We start from the raw sequence: 21893 nt of genomic DNA, 5'->3' as shown, positions 1-21893 counted from the left end.
GGTTTTCATCCTTTTGTCATTACCTTTTAATATTTACAACAGAAGATTGCTAGAAGTGCACAAACAGGAATAGCCCAGTTTCCATGATTAACTGCTCTCATTATGCAGGAAGCATTTCTGGCTGCCGTAAACAAATCACGTCAAAGGCAGCCCATCAAAGGCTGCTCTGTGTGCGGACAGCAGGGCCACACGGAACAAAGCTTGCTTCTGGTGGAGACAGAACCTAGCCAGTGCGCAGCTGCAGGACACAGAGCACCCTCCATCCAAGCTGCACAACCATCAGCACATTGTCAAGCTCTGGGAAGGCCCTGGGGCTCATGGTCACAAACAGACATGTTTTAAAATCAATCTAAGAAAAGGTCTGCTTTGCATTTCACTAATGTGTATGCTACAAGCATATAAAAAACTACACTGCAAGTTACCTTATTGCCTCTTCTAAGCCCATTTTCAAGGTAATTTCAAAGCCTAATTCCTATGCTTTGTTTTATTGCCAGCCTCCTAGAGCAATTCTTTTCCTAGCAACTGTTTCAAATAGAGAAGTGGGGAAACATTTTACAATGATTTCACCCCAAGACTTCATTAGGCCCTACGCACATGAGACAAATCAGAATTATGCATAGTTTTTTCACAGGCAAAGAGAAAAAGACTTGCAGTCACAGCCACCAACACTGTTGGTGTTTACATCTCAGTTAGCGTAGGAGATGGTCTAGAAAGCTCCATGACAACAGGCCCAGCCATAATCACAGGGGGCCTGCAACTCTGTCTTTTCCTTCTTCAGGGCTGGTATTGCCTCCTTCCAGCCTTGATCTGATTAACATTAAACTTAGTTTCCTTCTAACAGCAGAGCTAATCCACTGTACTTAGGGATTCTGCCTAACTTACTTTGTAATATGAGAATTAAAGTCCGGCTTGAAAAACCTTCGAGACAAGAAAATACGCATTTCTCCCTTTCCTAAACTAAATGCTATGCTCAAATCTCTGATGATGTAATTTACTTTGTGTCTTGAGTGTGATGAACTAATTTGCTAGAAAATCAAGTCAAAGAATTCAACCAAAACTTAAATCAAGAGTATAGATATGGCAGTTATGAAAGAAATCAGAGACAAAAGCATGAGATGTAAGATTGTGCACCGAGACATGCATAAGTGGAGAAGAGGTAGACTAAAGAGAAAAAAATAACTCTTACAATCAGGTTATACCACCTTTATAACCTGGGATTTTTTCTTTTTGTGTTTACTAAAATGACTTTTTTCATCCCAAAGCACTCTAAATCCATATATTATAAAAAGTTTGATGTTTCATTATTATGGCTTCAGGCACAGACACACTAAAAAATTTTATTTACCGTAACAGTTTGTAGAATATCATATGGAACAAATCTGAATGGAATGCCATGTTTGGGTGCATTCATAACAATTTGCTTTGCACATGTACATCAAGTGAGAGAGAGAAGAGGTGGTATCTTCAATGGCTCTCAGTCTGTTACGTGCATGAACTATTTCCACAAGTTTTCATCTTCAGCCTTTATTTTGCCCTAAACTGTTTTTCTTTTTTTTTTTTTTTTAAAGATTTTATTTATTTATTTGAGACAGAATGAGAGAGAGAGAGAGAGCACATGAGAGGGGGGAGGGTCAGAGGGAGAAGCAGACTCCCTGCCGAGCAGGGAGCCCGATGCGGGACTCGATCCAGGGACTCCAGGATCATGACCTGAGCCGAAGGCAGTCGCTTAACCAACTGAGCCACCCAGGTGCCCCCTAAACTGTTTTTCTGTTCTATAACTTTAAAGTTTTAGGTTGAGTACACAATTATAATAAGCCAATAAGGGCTGAAAATTCTGTGGGGAAAAATGCAGAAATTAAAAAAAGAGTATTACTTTGGATACAAACTTTTTGCCTTCAAATTATTACTTACAAAATTCATTTTCAATGTTCAATTAATAGATTTCTCTACCTATAAAAATTATTAAAAAATTATTCATTGTCCTGGGTTGGGATGACATATACTATAATGTTAGTGGAAATAATTTTTTCATTTAATGGTTTTCACTTAGCTGCAAGGATTTTAGGAATAATTTAAATTAATTTCATTAAATTCCTTAAACAAAGAGTAGTTGTATTTCTTCCATTACCAACTGTAATCACTCTAGATATTCATTTGCTTATTTGCTTACTTGCTTGTTTACAATCTATCTCCCTCACTAGAATGTAGGCTCCCTGACTCAGGAACTTTGCCTTCTTCCTGTTGTGACATGATCTAATTTACATTTTAAGATCATTCTCACTTCTGGGTAGAAAACAGATTCTAGAGGGCAGACATGAAATAGAAATCTATTGCAATAATCCAGGTAAAAGCTGAAGACTTACAGTGGGGTTTTAGCAGTGGAGATAGGAAAAAAATTAACAAATTTTAGATATATTAGGATTTCAAAGGTAGACAGACTGGGGGATCAATTCAGGTTTCTAGCCTGAGCTGACGGTGGTGGCCCTGACTGAAATGGGTAAACTGGGGGAACAACAGATTTGAGGGGAAGGAAGAGACAACAACAGGCTTTCCACTTTTGGACACGTTAAGCCTGAGATCCTATTAGGCACTCCAATGCAAATGTCATCAAGGCCACAGCTACTAAATCTAGAACATAAGAGAGATGAATGAGGACCAGAACCACACATTTAGGAGTCAAGAACAAATAGTTATCATTTAAAGCCTTTGAGTTGGATTACATTACAGAGAATACAGAAAGGAAGAGGAGAGACGTGGGCCCTGGGACTTGCCAACATGATAAACAGGCTTCCCTCTTATAGTCTCTTCCCTTATTAATGAATCCATTAAAGTATTTTTTCAATGACAGCATAATATTGTCATCAAAAACATCCTGACCTACTCCTACACCCCACTGTATAACCTTTTAGACTTTAACATTCACATGTGACCACATTTGAATATTCAGATCATAATCTCCAATACAAAAAAATCTCTGAAGACTCCCTCCAAGAGAAAGAAATGCCAGATACTGACCCCAAACCTCTGTTTATCGAGAGAGAAACAAGAGAAAAAGAAATAGGAGCTAAGAGAATAGGGAATATAAAATCTTCTATTTTGAAGGAAAAGAAGTAACCTCACAAAATACAAGAAAGACAGCACTTTCAAAATAAACTGTATCCAAATAATATCTTAAATTTATAATATGCATTATACTTTTCTCTTAGAGTTATAACTACATAGTCTGGAATACACAAATGAGAATGGTATGAAAACACAGCAGTCTCAATCCAAGTAATTTTAACAACTATCCATCTTCCCGCTGTTTCTGGTTTCTATGGAAATAGAGGTAACTGCTGGAAAAATAAGGATAAGGTACTTAAAACACCTTCTTCTATTTAGAGAAGAGCAAGAAAACCTGGCAGTCAGGGTGAGGACTGGTAGTGCTGAAGTCAATTTATACTTCTGGAACTAAGTTTAGATTAGGGTAGACACAATCTTTTTAACACTAAACTCTCACTCCATCTGTCTTCCTGCAACACAACAAGGCTCAGTCTTGGTTTAACCCAGAGAAAAAGAACTAAATTATATTAGTAACTAGTTTTTCCATTATTTGACTATACAACTCACATACCAATTTCCCCCCCAACATCAATTACATTACTAAGCTAACCACACTCTATTTATTTTTAAAGATTTATTTATTTATTTTAGAGAGAGAGAAAGCGCGTGCATGTGCGCACATGGGGAGAAGCAGAGGGAGAGGAGAGGGGAAGCAGACTCTCGGTTGAGTTCAGGACCCTGAGATCATGACCTGAGCCAAAACCAAGAGGCTGACGCTTCACAGACTGAACCACCCAGGCGCCTTCCCACCCCACTCTCTTTAATAGGAACCTCCTTTCCTAGGTGGAAAAACCAGCTATACTATCTTTAGAAATAGAATATATTCTTCACATACATGGATAAAAACTAAAGTCTAGGTAAATGCCACCCACTAAAACCAAACACAATCTAGCAATCTTACAAAAAGAAGAGCAACCACAAAACTGAGTAAGTGCCAGAATTAACCTGAAACCTCCTTGAATTCCAACTGAGAAGCCAAAGATGATCATGCTGGTGAAGTTTCTACTTCTAGGTCTCTTCACCAGTATCATCACTGAGAGTCTACACATAGGTGTAATAAAGCCCAACAACCCCAAAACTTTTACTAAAAACAACTAAGTAAAACAATTACTTTCAGAATAAAAAACACATTTTATGCGTGGAACATGGAAGGCAAGAGGGTCAACGTATCTTCAACCCAGAAGCTACAAAAAATAAGGCAAAAAAGTAATACCAGTTTCCACAGTTGACCCAAAATTAAATTTTCAGTTACTCTAAAAGAGAGAATAGGTAATAATTAGCAGTATGTAAAGACTTTGTTATTATACCCTAACTAAGCTTCAGTCCACGAAATCAAATCTGCTGCATCAGTGATACAATAGTTGGCTTGAAAACATGTTTTAGTATCTAAAACTGCTAAATAATCTTAGAAATGTTTGAGAACTGGAATAACTTAATTATTCTTACCTTTACAGACACTCATACCACCTGAATTTTGCACTTCATCAAATTTGGCAAAAATCATCTCTAACCTGGGAATAAAGAACACATTTTGTTTGTTTTATATACAGTTTAAATAGAAATAATTTCCCTAACCACCTCCCTGAGAAAAATAAGTTCAGAGATTCAGTTAGTCTCATACAACTCTTTTACAATTACCTCACTTACGAGAGAAAACACCAAGCCCATCTCGCTTGAGTAGAGAAGCAGCCAAACACAGGCAGCATCTACATGCACACAGTTTCATGTTTCCTCATAAAATTATTTCTCCAAACCCACCAAAAATACTTGTTACGACTGTATAATGAATGCACTCAGTCACCAAGACCTTTTTAAAAAGTACATAAAATCGGGCGCCTGGGTGGCTCAGTTGATTAAGCGACTGCCTTCGGCTCAGGTCATAATCCTGGAGTCCCTGGATCGAGTCCCGCATCGGGCTCCCTGCTCGGCAGGGAGTCTGCTTCTCCCACTGACCCTCCCCCCTCTCATGTGCTCTCTCTCATTCTCTCTCTCTCAAATAAATAAAATCTTAAAAAAAAATAAAATAAAAAAAGTAAAAAGTACATAAAATCATGCAAAGGAAATGTAAGGCAAACATAAAAACAATGAAATATAAAATGCTAGAAACTAAAGTGATACGGATATGACTGATAATCTGACATTTTCTCTATTAAACTACTTTCTTTCGACACCAATTCCATTACTCTTCTGATTATATTCAGAATTATTTCTACACTTCTGCTATCACTTTTTTTTAGTTAACAATGTGTTTCTTATTACAAAAGCAATGTACACTCATTATAAAAGAAAACGAGGAAATATAATTAGGAAAAAAGAAAAAACCCAAAACACAATCCCAACATCCAATATTTTTGAGTTGTATGCTTTCTGATAGTTTGTATTTATTTTTTTTTTTTAAAGATTTTATTTATTTGACAGAGAGAGAGACAGCGAGAGAGGGAACACAGCAGGGGGAGCGGGAGAGGGAGAAACAGGCCTCCCGCTGAGCAGGGAGCCCGATGCGGGACTCGATCCCAGGATTCTGGGATCATGACCCAAGCCTGAAGGCAGATGTTTAATGAATGAGCCACCCAGGAACCCCGATGGTTTGTATTTATATATAAATTTTCTTCAGATCAAAATGGGATCATGCTGACAGCAGTATTTTTTAGTTTGCTTTGCCTTTACTTTCCAATATATCATGCTATGATTTATTCTTTTTTTTTTTTTTTGAGAGAGAGAGAGAGCAAGCAAGCATGGGAGGGGAAGGAGGGAGGAGAGGGAGAGAAAGAATCTCAAGCAGGTTCCACACATAGCACAAAGCCCGATGTAGCGCTCAATCTTGGGACCCTGACATCATGACCTGAGCTGAAATCAAGGGTCAGACACTTAACTGACTGAGCCACCCAGGCGCCCCTATGCTCTGATTTATTCTTAAAGTTATGACTTAGAAATCTGGGCAAGGGAAGAGGGCCATTGTCATTTTGTTTTTAATTGCCAGATGTTCTCTGACTTACCCTTATGTTTCTGTCACAGTGTCATTTCTATAACCTTAGTTAAGCCGTGGTCCATACCCTGTCATTTCTCACTTGTAAACTGAGGATGCAGACACTTTCTATCTTAAAAATATATTTTTTTAAAGTTGAAAACCTAGGAACTCATCATAATGTGATTTTTTTTTTTTTTTTTTTTTGACAGAGAGACAGCAAAAGAGGGAACACAAGCAGGGTGAGTGGGAGAGGGAGAAGCAGGTTTCCTGCTGAGCAGGGAGCCCGATGCGGGGCTCGATCCCAGGACCCTGGGATCATGACCTGAGCCGAAGGCAGACGCTTAACGACTGAGCCACCCAGGCGCCCCCATAATGTGATTTTTAAACCTGAGCCTTACCTCCTACCTCCACTGAATTCAACAAATAAAAATATTCACACATCTGAAAGCATTTCAGTTTAAAGACATGGGTTGCTTCATCCTACAGAGTAGTATCTTCCAGAGACTTGAGCAGAGAGCAGACAAGTTGCCCAGAGACAAGATGTGGACAAGACGAAATGGGAGAGGGAATGCTGGAATTGGAAGGTGGAACACCTCAGAATGAAGACCACACAGGCCAGATACAGAAAGGAGAGGAACCAGGAGAGTTCTTTGGGGAAAATGGCAGAACAAGATGTTAAGAAGCATGAAATTAACACTCAAGAGTAGCAAAATGGGAGTAAGAAACTGAGGACAGAAAGCTCTGAGAGAAGAGAACTGATAAGGAATTGAGGTGGGCAGATAAAACATACAACTCCTTAACTGAGCTACCCAGGCACCCCAGGAAGAAAAATTTTTTAATTATTACTTTAAAACTATTTGATTCAATGGCTTTATAAATAATACTTAAGCTTAGGTATTTTAATAAAGAAGAATGTTCTTGATATAAATAAGGGTGGGCAAAACCAGAAATTTTACCCTAAAGGGCTATATCCAACAGGAAATTTCAAAATCACAAAGGGAGCAGCATTTGATAGGCAGAAATACCCTTTTGAAACATAAAGTTAGAAAATGACCACTACATGATAAAAGAATATAGTTTTCAAATAAATGCAATATTCAGTATAAAGTTAAAAGAGGGAAACAGTGGAACAATCATCTGAAGAAATGGGTAAACCAAAATTCATTCATTTTTACCTTATAAAAGTTTTAGACCTTTTGACATAAAGGGGTCCAGTGACGATTCAAAATACTACCTACAAAATAATGAGGTCATATGCTAAGGATAGAAAACATTCTGGCATGCTTGAAAGAGCAAAGCTCATCACACCTTGTACCCTCCCATTCCCTACTACCTGTCACTGCTCTGGTCTCAGACTCCTTATCTGCCAAGTGACTCACCACTTCATGGTCGGAGAAACCATAAATAAGAAAGGATGGGATTAATAGGTCATTGGCTTATTTCAGTAAGAACATTAAAGTGCAGGCTATCCACATATGATAAAACTCCTATGAGATTGATTCTGATGGGGGGAAAATCAAATAAGGAGTTTCCCATAACAACTAAAATTACTTATTAAAAAAAACAACTTAAGCAAAAAGGAAGATTATAGGCTAATCTTACCTTGAGCATAAATGCAAAAATCTTAAACACACATATGGACACTTAATTTATAACAAAAGGAACACTGAAGAAAGACGTTTTCAGTAAGTGGTGTTGGTCAAGTGGATACCCACATGGAAAAAAAATGTATCTGAACCCCCATTTCACACCACTTTCAAAGAAAATACCCCACGGACTATAAATCTAAATGTGAATAAAACTTCAAGACAATCACCCAGAGAATGTCTTTAAGATGTTAGGGTAAGCAAAGATTTCTTAAACTGGGCACAGAAATGTCTAATCATAAAGGAAATGTCTAAAAACTACATCAAAATTAATAACTTACGTACATTAAAAGACATCATCAAGAAAGTAAAAAGGCAAGTCACAAGGTGGGAGAAGATATCTGAAACATATACATAGCTGACAATGGGCTTGCACCTAGAATGTATGTTAAAAAGTCCTACTAATCAATTTTTTTTAAATGACAGACCACCCAATTTTTAAAAATAGGCAAGAGACCTGAAAAGACACTTTAAAAGAACATATCCAAATGGCTGATAAATACATGAAATGGTTCTCTTCTTTATTAGTAATCAGAAAAATGCAGATTACCACTATAATGACAACACCAGAAACCTAAAATTAGTAAGATTAAGACTAATAATGCTAAATATCAGTGAAAACATAGAATAATAGGAACTTACGAACAGTGCCAGCAAGAATATAAATGGGTACAACCACTCTGGAAAACTGTTTGTCAGTATCAATTACAGATGAACATATCCGATGGCCCAGCAATTCCACTCTTAGATATACTCTAAGAGGTGAATACATAGGTACACCAAAAGACATTTACAAGAATGTTTTTAATAGCATTATTCAAAAGAACTACAAACTGAAAACACCTCACAAGTCCATCATTAGTATGGATTCATTAGGTAGGACTTATTCATAAAAGAGAAAAGTAAATGGCAATGAAAACAAACCAACTACGGCAGATCCAACAACCCAAATGAATTAAAACAACAACAACAAGGGGCACCTGGATGCCTCAGTTGGTTGAGCAACTGAGAGTCATTTCGGTTTCAGCTCAGGTCACGATCTCAGGGTCGTGGGATCAAGTCCTATGGTGGGCTCCTCACTCAGCAGGGGGTCTGCTTGAGGATTCTCTTCCTCTGCCCCTCCCCACCTCAAATAAGTAAATAAATCTCTAAAAAATAATGTTAACTGAAAGAAGCCAGACACAAAAGAGCACATACTATATGATTCCACTTCTATAAAATTCAAAAATTCAAGAATTAAAAAGGATTTAGGCAGGCTTCTGGATGATTATAATGTTCAACTTTGCCACCTATGTGGATACATGGGTGTATTCACTTTATGGTAATTTACACAGCTGCATACTTATGATTTACATACATTTCTGTATGGATGTCATACTTGCATGAAACTGTAAAATTATTTAATAAAAATACTTTCAATATAAATAAATATATAATGTAATATATATACATACATATACACATTCATACACATAAATACATTATGTTAACATCATTTCTTTCATTCACATAAAATGATGTAGAATTTACTCAAATGAAATTGTTAGCCCTGGAAGTAGAAAATGAGTAAGCAAACAAAATGCATATTTAATGGACAATCTTATTACCAAAAAATAATTGGTACTGGAAAAAAAATACATGGTAAGAGAGATAGCCAGATATGATGAGTTATACCAGAACATACCTCTGAAGTAGTCTTAAATCTCCTGACACCCAACCCCCCCCACCACCAAAAATCTAATCAAGCCTCTAGATCTAACTACCAATTTGTAAGATATAAAGACAGAAGGATATGTCAAACCATACCACAGAAAAAGAATTAGCAATATTCAGAATATGGGAAACTTTACAGGATAAACTACCTAGCTTATTCAACAAATAAACACAAGAGAAAAACGTGTTGGAGGTAAAGATTTAGAAAGACTTGTAAGAACATATCAATTAATTGTTGGACTTTATTTGGATACTGACTCAAAGAAACCTAAAAACATATACAGAAACTTACGACATTTATGAAACAACTGGAAATTTGAATGCTGACTGGATATTTGATTTATAGAACTATTTGCAAAAAAAAATTTAAGTTGTGATGACAGTATTGAATGTACTGAATTACAGATGAAATATTATGACTTGGGATTTGCTTCAAAATAAAACAAGAGTAAGTAGGTAAGACAATAACATGCAAAACTGGCCATGAGTTGTTAATTATTGAAGCTGGGTAATGGGTACATGAAGGCTCATTATACTAGTCTACTTGAGTCTGTGTTTGAAATTTTCTGTAATAAAAAGTTAAAAAATTCCTTTCAAGCCCCCCTTAAAATGGGGACTAAAATTTGATTACAAAAAAATTTAACTGGAATAATATCTTTAATAAAAACAGAAACTCTGAGAACTACTAAAGAAAAAAAGTACCTTTGGAAAAAATGTTCTGATACATGAGAAGCTCATCAATGGGATTTTTACTGATCTGACTGATGCCACTATACTCAGATATTCTTTTTTTTTTTTAAAGATTTTATTTATTTATTTGACAGAGACAGAGACAGCGAGAGCAGGAACACAAGCAGCGGGAGGGGGAGAGGGAGAAGCAGGCTTCCCCCCGAGGAGGGAGCCCGATGTGGGACTCGATCCCAGGACCCTGGGACCATGACCTGAGCCGAAGGCAGACGCTTAACGACTGAGCCACCCAGGCGCCCCTATACTCAGATATTCTTAATTTTCTTTTTATTTGACTAGGTTTTAAGAGTAGTGACTAATTTTTTTTTTAAGATTTTATTTATTTATTTGACAGAGATAGACAGAGCCAGAGAGCACAAGTGGGGGGAATGGCAGAGGGAGAGGGAGAAGCAGACTCCCCAACTGAGCAAGGAGCCTGATGTGGGGCTCGATCTCAGGACCCTGGGATCATGACCTGAGCCGAAGGCATTTGCTTAACCATCTGAGCCACCCAGGCACCCCGAGTAGTGACTAGTAGTGACTAATTTCTTTTTTCTTTTTTTTAAAAGATTTTATTTATTTGAGAGACAGCACATGCGAGCGAGTGTGGGGGAGGGGCAGAGGGAAGGGGAGAAGCAGACTCCTTGCTGAGCAGGGAGCCCAATGTGGGACTCAATGCCAGGACCCTGGGATCATGACCTGAGCCGAAGGCAGATGCTTAACCGACTGAGCCACCCAGGCGCCCCAGTAGTGACTAATAATTATATAGCTTTCTGTTATCCAGTATCTTGTGTAATACCTTTCAACAGGAGGCACTCAAAAAAATATTTACTTAATGAATAAATTAATATTTTTACTAAATTCTTGCTCAACCATCTTCCAAATAATGATTATTACTGTCTGGTATCAAAAGACAGTTCACTGGATGATATTTAATTACATATTAAATAACATATGAGTATATAATCAGTGTCCAAAAAAATTACAGGATGTAAAGAACTTTTTAAATGGTGATAACCTACATATCTTTATGTATCTTGTGAATTTTAAAACATCTCAGAAAATTGAACCTATTTAAAAGAAACACATGATATTAAAACTTATAAAATGAGGGGCCAAAAAAAACACCAAAACCAAAACAAATTTAGCAAGACTTACCTAGCAGGAGGAATTCCTCTCTTACAAAGATCCACCCTCACTCTCTCTCCCACATGTCTATAGATCTCCACTATAGCTAATACGGCAGCATCTCTCACCTGCCAAAGAATTCAGAACTTAAACTTAGATGAGACATAATAAAACACTTCATCTCAAGGCACCATTACAATTGGAAGTTCTCAGTTGGTTTTAATGCCTCTAAACCCCTGAGAGATTTTGGCAGGTCATTAATAAAAAGCAAGAGGACCTGCTGAGAAAACTCTAGAGAAATCTTGTAAAACGCTTTGTAGAAATCTAAGAAACATGTATGTAAACGTTACCAATGTGGTTTTTTAAAAATCTTCTATTTGTAGTAAGACTGCACAAAGAACTGCCAATAACTGTATGAATACAAATCATTATTGCAGTTAATACACTTTTCTGGAATAAAACTGCCCTTCAAGAATGTGGTCTGAACTCAACACCAATGTTCATAGCATCATTATTTACAATAGCCAAAAGGTGGAACAAACCCAAATGTCCACCTAAGGATGCATGTATGAACAAAATGTGGTATACACATACAATGGAATATTATTCAGCCTTAAAAAGGAAAGGGCAGAAATTCTGACACATGCTACAACATGGATGAACCCTGAAGACATTATGCCATGTGAAATATGCCAGATACAAAAGGACAAATTGTATGGTTCCACTTTCATGAAGTACCTAGAGTAGTACAATCATATGCAGAGAAAGTAAAATGTGGTTGCCAGGAGCTGGGGGGTTGGGAAGAATGGGGAGTTATTGTTTAATGGGTACAGAGTTTGGGAAGATGAAGAAGTTCTGGAGATGGATGGTGGTGATGGTTGCACAACAGTGTGAATGTACTTAATTGCCAATGAATTGTACACTAAAAAATGACTGGAATGGTAAATTTTATGTTGTGTATATTTTAACACAATTAAAAGAAAAAAAAAATGTGGCCTCAAGACAGGAATCTGGAAGACAGCTCTAGTTTCCTTGCACAGCTCACTGTCAAAGAGCAAGTGAAGAGGTAATGGAACTCTCTTCAAACATCCAAAGGCAGAGCTGGGGCCTAATAGCAAGGAAAAGTTTATCCAGGGTTATTCCAAATGCCCAAGCTATGCCAAAAAGGTTACAGTCAAAATTCAACTCCACTAGGATGGACAAGACCCAGAATACACTCCTGTATTATGCCTACAGCATACACAGCTCAGGTAAATTTCTAACAAGTGATACACCACTGGTACAAATTCCCTCTGTTAAATAGGGTTATGACTGTTGCAAAAAGTTGTTACGCAACCACATTCAGGAATGAAGAAAGGAAGCTGACAATCTGTCCACACAATTAACATGTAGGAGGACTATAAAAAGGAATCCAGGTTCTTTGTCACTCAATCTTTCAAACCCAAGAACTATCCTTTTAGTCCCATATATCCTTAATACTAGCCAAACGAGTAACAAACTTAAGCAACTTACGTGAATATAATGTGTTCTTGGAAAGTAACTTTGGTGGATTAAAAAAAAAAAAAAAATGAGGTGAAATCTTGTTTTCACTACCCCCCTCCGCCCTCCCTCTTCTTTTTTTAAAATGGAGTTAAGGCCACTAGGAAAGAAGAGATAGTCAAAAAAATTAGTCGGTGCTTGAATTTAAGTAAAATTTTACCTGACTGTTGGAATCTCCAAATAGGATACACAAATGTGGTACCAACTTGCTGAGGACTAGTGGCTGAGCCCCAAAACTAAATATAATTTGAAACAAAAAATAAAGAGAATTTGGTTTTAATCGAACAGTAAACAAAATAGCCTTATACTTTCTTCTTGTCTATATCAAAAAGACAAACATGGTGAGGAGCATGGGTATACATCATTAAAACATGAAAGACATCAGACACAAGCAAAAACTAATTCTAAACAATGTGAAATATGCAAACTTGAAAAATCATGACTGACAATGAAAACTGTCAACACATGATCCAACAGAAAAAAATGTTCAACCAATGGCACTTGTAACACCTAGCAACCTACTGATCACTCAGGAAAAATTGAGCTTTTGCTTTAAAATAGTGATTTTTTTTTAGATGCTGGGTCTCAAATAAATTTGCATTCCAATAAAACCTTTAATTATGTTTATTAATATTTGATGAGGTCATGGGTTGAAAGCAAATGACAGGAGAGCCAAAAACCACAAAAGTTGTGCAGAACTGAATGCACTTACAAGCTCTAGATGGCAGAAAGGACCACAGTGGAGTAATAGAAAATAAATGAAGGTATAGTTAGAAAAAAGGAAGTAACACTACAGGAAAAGTTGAAAGCTACTATATATCACCTATCTTGTTGCACAGAACTTGAACAAATAATCCAGAAAGAGATCAAAAGCCCTAACAACTTCTTCGGACTGGAGTTCTGAGCTCTGTGGCTCTCTGCTGTCAGAGCTCTACATACTGCTACCTGATTCACTGTCTAGTTATCTGGGAGAATCTTGTTCAGTCTGTGATTTGGGTAGCCATACACACTGGTCTAGAAAGCCTAGCTGGGGGGAATTGGCTACAATATTTGAAATACCACTGAGTTAAAAACAATTCCAAACTGGGTCCAGAACAGAAGTAGTTCCTAAGTTATATCAACATACTTGTTATATGACCATCTATTTTGGGTAGCAACTATTAACTTACTCAAGAAAAAAAGAAAAACACTTCTTATCACTGACTAATAATTTTAAATTAACATACACATAAAAAATTAACAGCTAAAGATACCGAATCAAAAACTCTTATACCAGAAATCAATTAGTAACTATTTAAAATGTTACTTCCATAGCTTTCTTCAAGCTTTATGAAATGGATATTGCTTTTTCCTTTTAGAAAAATGAAAAACAAGATGGCTATTTTCAGTAATCATAAAACTTACATGTTTAAGGTTTCAATAAGACACAGACACACGCCTTCTCGAGATCGAAAATTCTTGTGCTTAAAACCAGAAGCCAACTGTTCCCAAATGTACTATTTAAAAAACAAGTATAACAAAAAGATTAAATTACTCATGTTATAATCTTTTTTTTTTTTTTAAGATTTTATTTACTTGACAGAGAGACACAGCGAGAGAGGGAACACAAGCAGAGGGAGTGGGAGAGGGAGAAGCAGGCTTCCTGCTGAGCAGGGAGCCCGATGCGGGGCTCGATCCCAGGACCCTGGGATCATGACCTGAGCCGAAGGCAGACGCTTAACGACTGAGCCACCCAGGCGCCCCTATAATCTTTTTTTATTCCCAACCTTATCACCAACCTTAATGATAACTGAATTTTCCCATCAGACTTTACTTCTCTACCAAATTTGTACTAATGTTGTTCTCACCCATTTTTAAGTATCTTAATCACATTTTTAGTTTTTATTTAGTATCTTTCACTTTAGATTTGTTATTCTCAGAAAAACTATGTCCATCTTTCACTGTGGATTTCAATTATTCTCAGGAAAACTATGTTCAATACCTAAAAACCTTAGAATTTCCATGGACATAGAATTCTTTCTAAGCTTTAGAAACCTCCCAACAACAATGCTACCATTATAAGCCCAGTAGTCCAGTAAGCACTTAAAAGGTCCAATGTTGCCTAGTAACTACTCCAAATTGTCACATGGAACAGGCTTTTTCAACATTTTATAATTCAGGCTTTTCTCACTTTAGCACTGGATCCAAATACAGAAACATCATTTGGTAAAAGTCATTTTATTGCTACCTAATATAATTTTCTTTTGTAAAAAGCATACATAACCTATAACAGATAATCTACAGCAATTATACGAATTTGGTGTAGGAAGGAACCCAACTTTATTCTTCCAAACATACAGCTAATTGTCTCTATCCATCCTTTGTCCACATCTAGAAACACCATCCTTACCATTTATTAGATTCATACACACACACAAACCCCCACCTCTTCCTGGACCCTTTATTCAGTTCTACTAATATTTCTCTTTCTGCCAAACTTTCTGGAAGGTAACTTGGAAGTTTATTCAGAAAATCTTAAATGTGAATAACTTGATGCAGCAACACCATCTCTGGAACACTATTCTATATAAATACTTGTATGTACATCCAAAGACACATGTACAAGGATGTTCCTTATAGAACTGCTTATAACAGCATGTCAAAATGAGTTAAAATTTGAACCACTAAACAAGTGTTGAAGGATACCCACCAAACTATTAACAAGGACTTCATTCTAAGGTATAAAATATCTGGGCAAACAGTTAATTTTTGCAATTTTTTATAAAACATATGTAATATGTGTTATAATTTTGAAACTGTATTTTAGGTAATAACCCATAATACCATTGTATATATTGTAAATTCTGATTTTTTTCTACTTAACATTCTATAAATCTTTGTTTACATATCAATTTATTGTCGTGGTTTTTAATAAACTTCCAAGTTACCTTCCAGAAAGTTTGGCGGAAAGAGAACTATTAGAACTGAATAAAGAGTCCAGGAAGAGAGAGAGAGAGAGTGTGTGTGTGTGTGTGTGAATCTAATAAATGGTAAGGATGGTGTTTCTAAATGTGGAGAAAGGATTGATTCAGACAATTAGCTGTATGTCTGGAATAACCTGATGAATAACCTGATGGAAATTGTTAACAATAACATTAATTTCAGTATCAGAGTCTGAGCTTCATCTCGAACCTTGTCTTTGGCATCTCCCACTCTATTAAAGCTACAATAACTAGAGAAATGCAAGAGAGAGTAAATATTTATAATTCATCTCCATTATAAGCTATATTTTACAAAATTATTAACAGCTTGTGGGGTGCCTGGGTGGCTCAGTTGGTTAAGCGACTGCCTTCAGCTCAGGTCATGATCCTGGAGTCCCAGGATCGAGTCCCGCATCGGGCTCCCTGCTCAGCAGGGAGTCTGCTTCTCCCTCTGACCCTCCCCCATCTCATGCTCTCTCTATCTCATTCTCTCTCTCAAATAAATAAATAAAATCTTTAAAAAAAAAATTATTAACAGCTTGTTTCCATAAATGAAAAGTTAAGAGGTAAGCAAATTATTTCCTTTACTCATGAGTCCAATCAAAAATAACGGAGAAGGAAGTTTCAAAAGCATACATATGGGACTTAAACTTACGACCCAACATGGGACTTAAACTCACAACCCTGAGATCAAGACCTGAGCTGAGATCAAGTCAGATGCTTAACTGACTGAGCCATCCATGCGCCCCTTTTTGCTCTCCTTTCAAAACATCTCCATAAGGGCTATTTTTTTCTACTGTATTCATAAAACACAAGTTGGTGTCACAGAATATATGCCTTATACAATCAGTAACCACCTGTTCAAATAAAAAATTTTCTTCTTGTTGCTGTAAAAGTTGCACAAATTAATATATTCAGTAGTTCTCAAAATGACCTTTCTCACTGAACACTATTATCTGCAGGTAAGAAAAACTAGAAAATCCTAAAGAATAATATAATCAGCAGTGTCCAGCAGAATCTCAGAGTTAGCTTTGTATAAAGTGTCAAAGAGCAGAAAATAGGAAAAAGAAAAGCAAAAAAACCAAAAAGTCAAATATTGACATTTTATCTTAAATTTCAATTCCTTTAAAGAATTAACAACAATTCATTATTTAAAATTTCAGCTTTCCTGTCCCCTGGGGCTTCAATGACTTGCTGTGATTACCAGCTATCTTTACTGATATTTCATCACTGATTAGCAAAATGTAAATTTGAAAATGAAAGCCTACCATAGGTGGTGCTACTTGATCCATTAATTTCAATATCAGAGTCTGAGCTTCATCTCGAACCTTGTCTTTGGCATCTCCCATTCTGTCTATTAAAGCTACAATAACTAGAGAAAGGCAAGAGAAAGAGAGTAAATATTTATCATTCATCTCCATTATAAGCTATATTTTACAAAATTATAAACAGCTTGTTTCCATAAATGAAAAGTTAAGAGGTAAGCAAATTATTTCCTTTACTCATGAGTCTAATAAAAAATAACGCAGAAGGAAGTTTCAAAAGCATACATATTACATGATATCCACTTATGATAATATTCAAAAAACAGGCAAGACTAAGTATTATCCTATTTGGAGATGTGTATGGCTAGTCAAGCTCTACAGATGAGCAGGGAATGGTTATCTAAAAGGTCATGTCAGTGGTTACCTCTGGCAGAGGGAGGGAGAGAGGGAGGTGTCATCAGGAATGCAGAGAGGAAGTATCTAGGATGGCAGAGTTCTAGTTTCTCGACCTGGGCACAGGCAGGTGTTGGTGTACAATTACATGTGTGATATACACTTATGCATGTATGACATATTACTCAACTGACAAAAATAAAAGCCTAGGCCCCTGGATTAAAGTTTTTCTCTACTATGTCCAAGACTGTGGCACTATTTCAAGGAAGGAGGGAGGAAAGGCAGGTGAGAGTCCATTCCTGGAGAGTTTTCACGAAAAAGGTTTCTGTAACCATAAATCAACAAAGCACCACCAAGAAATCACATCTATTGAGGGTGAGGGTGAAGGGAAAGGGAGGCAGAAGCTAGAACTCAGAGGGTGTTAAGTCCACTCATTGGGCAAAAATATCTCATAGTCAAAATTATCTTTCTGTAATCCCTTAAATTACCATTGCCCCTTATGTGGTGTTACAAGGTGCGTGGCCACAATATTTCATCTCCTTTTGTCTTTATATCCTCAACCATTAATGTTTGCAGCAGCACTCACCTCAGAAGATGACTGAAAATGAAAAAGGGAATAAATGTAAACCACTTAGAGTGAAGGGCACTGAGTAAGCACTCTGTGTCACCTACCACCCTCACCATCGCTAGCATCATTCTACATGTTCGAAGGCAAAGAAATTAACTTCTTTTCTCTTTTGACATGATAGCTCTAGCCTTCCTTTCCCTGAGGCAATGAAGGCTGAGACCTAGTGTAAACAAGGGAAGGAAGAAGAAATGAGATCGAGAAAGGGATTTTTCTCTCATTTATTTATTGACAATTATAATTAATTGTATATATAATTTGATGCAAATATGTTCTACAATATAACATTGTCTACAATATAACAACCAGACTGATGTAAATAAACAACAACACTTAAGGAAAAAAGAAATTAAATTCTTTTTGGAAGAAAATTCGAATACAGTGAGAAGCCCACTATACCAAATGAAATGATATTATCCAAAAACCTAAGCTTAATCAAGGAAACAACTGTATAAGAAAACAAAGTCCCTGCCATAAAATCATAAGCCTAATCATGAGGCAACTGAAGTACCTGTCAGTCGGAATAATATAAACACTTCTCATCTTGCTTAGATTATTGTTAACATCAGAGAAAATCACTGACCTCTGTAGGATTGGCTGTGTGGGACTCTGGTTCTGATAGCTTCTGAGAGGCAGAAGACAGTAATAAACACTTAATAAATATTAAATATTATTATGTACTAAGCACTGAATTATCTCACGTCATCCTCATAACAATCCTATGAAATAGAGTAGGCCCATTTGATAGAGAAGGCCCAAAGGGATTAAATACCTTGCCCAAAGTCACACAAATAGCAAGTTGAAACAAGGATTTAAATAATCCACACAATTAGGTCCCAGTCATAACTATTTCTATTTACTTGTAACTGGGGTGTTCTGCGTGGGTGTGTGTGTTGTAACAATCACACAACAGTAGTATGAAAAAAAAATAGCCACTTCATTCTTGAGAGGTGGAATTTAACTCCAAAAAGAAAATTAATATGTTGACCCAAACAACAGCTCACTTCAATATGAAAAACTAAAATTTTATAAAATATAAACAATGAAAACAACTTTACACTATATAAACTTTTATTATAGTTATTAAAAAATCCATGAATTTTTTGCATTAGAATTCCTTTTTAACACATACTCCCTTGGTGTCAAGTAGAATAAGATTTTATTCCTAGCTCTACCAGTTATTAATTATATAAACTTCTCCACATTTCGAAGTTTCCTTGTCTATAAAATAAGGAGGGATGCAGGCCTATACCTCACATGGCTAGTGAGAGGATGAAGTAAAACTGGTTAAAAAAAAAAAAAAAAAAAAAAGGCTTGTGCTAAGCCCATAATAAGCATTTGGAATAGTTAACAGTCTAAGGATCCTAAAGATCTGTATATAATATAATGACCACTTTATTTTACCATTCAATGTGATGAATATTCAATAGATAATTATAGGAACCCAAAACAGTGTTTTTACCCTATAGACATTAAGAATTTGTTAAACAAATGAATAGATCAGACTGGAATATGAACAGTGAAACACTGGAGAAGTTTAAAGCACAGCTGGTATGTTTTATTCTCTCAGCACTGTATGAGATGCATACCATTTTACAAGATGCAAAACTGATGACCAGGTAGCCCAACTCTTCTAATACTCTTTCTGTAACTGCATTTTCAATTAAAACTATCTGCTTAAAGAAAAAGCATGACAAAGTACAGCATCCTTTCTTGATTAAAACTCTTCAGAGTGTAGGGACAGAGGGTACATACCTCAGTATCATAAAAGCCATCTATGAAAAACCCACAGCAAATATCATTCTCAATGGGGAAAAACTGACAGCTTTTCCCCTACGGTCAGGAACATGGCAGGGATGTCCACTATCACTACTGCTATTCCACATAGTACTAGAAGTCCTAGCCACAGCAATCAGACAACAAAAAGAAATAAAAAGCATCCGAATCGGCAAAGAAGAAGTCAAATTCTCATGCTTTGCAGATGATATGATACTTTATGTGGAAAACCCAAAAGACTCCACCCCAAAACTGCTAGAACTCATACAGGAATTCAGTCAAGTGGCAGGATATAAAATCAATGCACAGAAATCAGTGGCATTTCTATACACCAACAAGACAGAAGAAAGAGAAATTAAGGAGTTGATCCCATTTACAACTGCACCCAAAACCATAAGATACCTAGGAATAAATCCAAAGAGGCAAAGAATCTGTACTCAGAAAACTATAAAATACTCATGAAAGGAACTGAGGAAGACACAAAGAAATGGTAAAACGTTTCATGCTCATGGACTGGAAGAACAAATATTGTGAAAATGTCTATGCTACCAGAGCAATCTACACATTCAATGCAATCCCTATCAAAATACCATCAACTTTTCTCAAAGAAATGGACAAATAATCCTAAAATTTGTTGGAACCAGAAAAGACCCCGCATAGCCAGAGGAATGTTGAAAAAGAAAAGCAAAGCTGGCGGCATCACAGTTCTGGACTTCAAGCTCTATTACAAAGCTGTCATCATCAAGACAGTATGGTACTGGCACAAAAACAGACACATAGATCAATGGAACAGAATAGAGAGCCCAGAAATGGACCCTCAACTCTATGGTCAACTAATCTTCGACAAAGCAGGAAAGAAAGTTCAGTGGAAAAAAGACAGTCTCTTCAACAAATGGTGTTGGGAAAATTGGACAGCCACATGCAGAAGAATGAAACTGAACCATTCGCTTACACTACACACAAAAACAGACTCAAAGTGGATGAAAGACCTAAATGTGAGGCAGGAATCCATCAAAATCCTAGAGGAGAACACAGGCAGCAACCTCTTCGACCTCAGCCGCAGCAACTTTTTCCCAGACACATTGCCCAAGGCAAGTGAAGCAGGGCAAAAATGAACTATTGGGACTTCATCAAGATAAAAAGCTTTTGCACAGCAAAGGAAACAATCAACAAAACCAAAAGACAGCTGGCAGAATGGGAGAAGATATTTGCAAATGACGTATCAGATAAAGGGCTAGTATCCAAAATCTATAACGAACTTCTCAAACTCAACACCCAAAGAACAACTAATCCAATCAAGAAATGGGCATAAGACATGAACAGACACTTTTCCAAAGAAGACATCCAAATGGCCAACAGACACATGAAAAAGTGTTCAACATCACTCAGGGAAATACAAATCAAAACCTCAATGAGCTACCACCTCACACCAGTCAGAATGGCTAAAATTAACAAGTCAGGAAATGACAGATGTTGGTGAGGATGCGGAGAAAGAGGACCCCTCCTACACTGTTGGTGGGAAAGCAAGCTGGTGCAGCCACTCTGGAAAACAGTATGGAGGTTCCTCAAAAAGTTGAAAATAGAGCTACCGTATGACCCAGCAATTGCACTGCTGGGTATTTACCCCAAAGATACAAACATAGTGATCCAGGGACACCTGCACCCCAATGTTTATAGGAGCAAAGTCCGTAACAGCCAAACTATGGAAAGAGCCCAAATGTACATTGACAGATGAATGGATAAAGAAGATGTGGTATATAGATACAATAGAATATTATGCAACCATCAAAAAAACATGAAATCTTGTCATTTGCAACAACGTGGATGGAACTAAAGGGTATCATGCTAAGCGAAATAAGTCAGAGACAGACAAGCATCATATGATCTCACTGATACGAGGAATTTGAGAAACAAGACAAAGGAGCAGAGGGGAAGGGAGGAAAAAATGAAACAAGATGAAACCAGACGTGTGCCTGGGTGGCTCAGTTGCTTAAGCGACTGCCTTCAGCTCAGGTCATGATCCTAGAGTCCCGGGATTGAGTCCCGCATCGG

General features: G+C 36.8%; 1 protein-coding gene across 36 annotated transcripts in view; it reads right to left on the bottom strand.

The window, feature by feature from the left end:
• Positions 1–21893, bottom strand: part of CLASP2 (cytoplasmic linker associated protein 2) — a 185388-nt gene that overhangs the window by 141287 nt on the left and 22208 nt on the right. For all 36 annotated transcript variants that reach the window (XM_081823428.1, XM_081823471.1, XM_081823437.1 and 33 more), the window contains exons 3-7: positions 17051–17154; positions 14227–14318; positions 12983–13058; positions 11314–11411; positions 4549–4613 (exon numbers count right to left, since the gene is read on the bottom strand). In XM_081823428.1, coding sequence (XP_081679554.1) covers positions 4549–4613; positions 11314–11411; positions 12983–13058; positions 14227–14318; positions 17051–17154 — 435 coding nt within the window. The remainder of the gene's footprint in view (positions 1–4548; positions 4614–11313; positions 11412–12982; positions 13059–14226; positions 14319–17050; positions 17155–21893) is intronic.

The sequence above is a fragment of the Leptonychotes weddellii genome, chromosome 1, assembly GCF_054177405.1.
Source record: "Leptonychotes weddellii isolate Sample4059 chromosome 1, ASM5417740v2, whole genome shotgun sequence".
NCBI classification, from domain to species: domain Eukaryota; kingdom Metazoa; phylum Chordata; class Mammalia; order Carnivora; family Phocidae; genus Leptonychotes; species Leptonychotes weddellii.
Note: the sequence above shows the minus strand (reverse complement) of the source record. Positions and strands in the feature narration are given on the sequence as shown.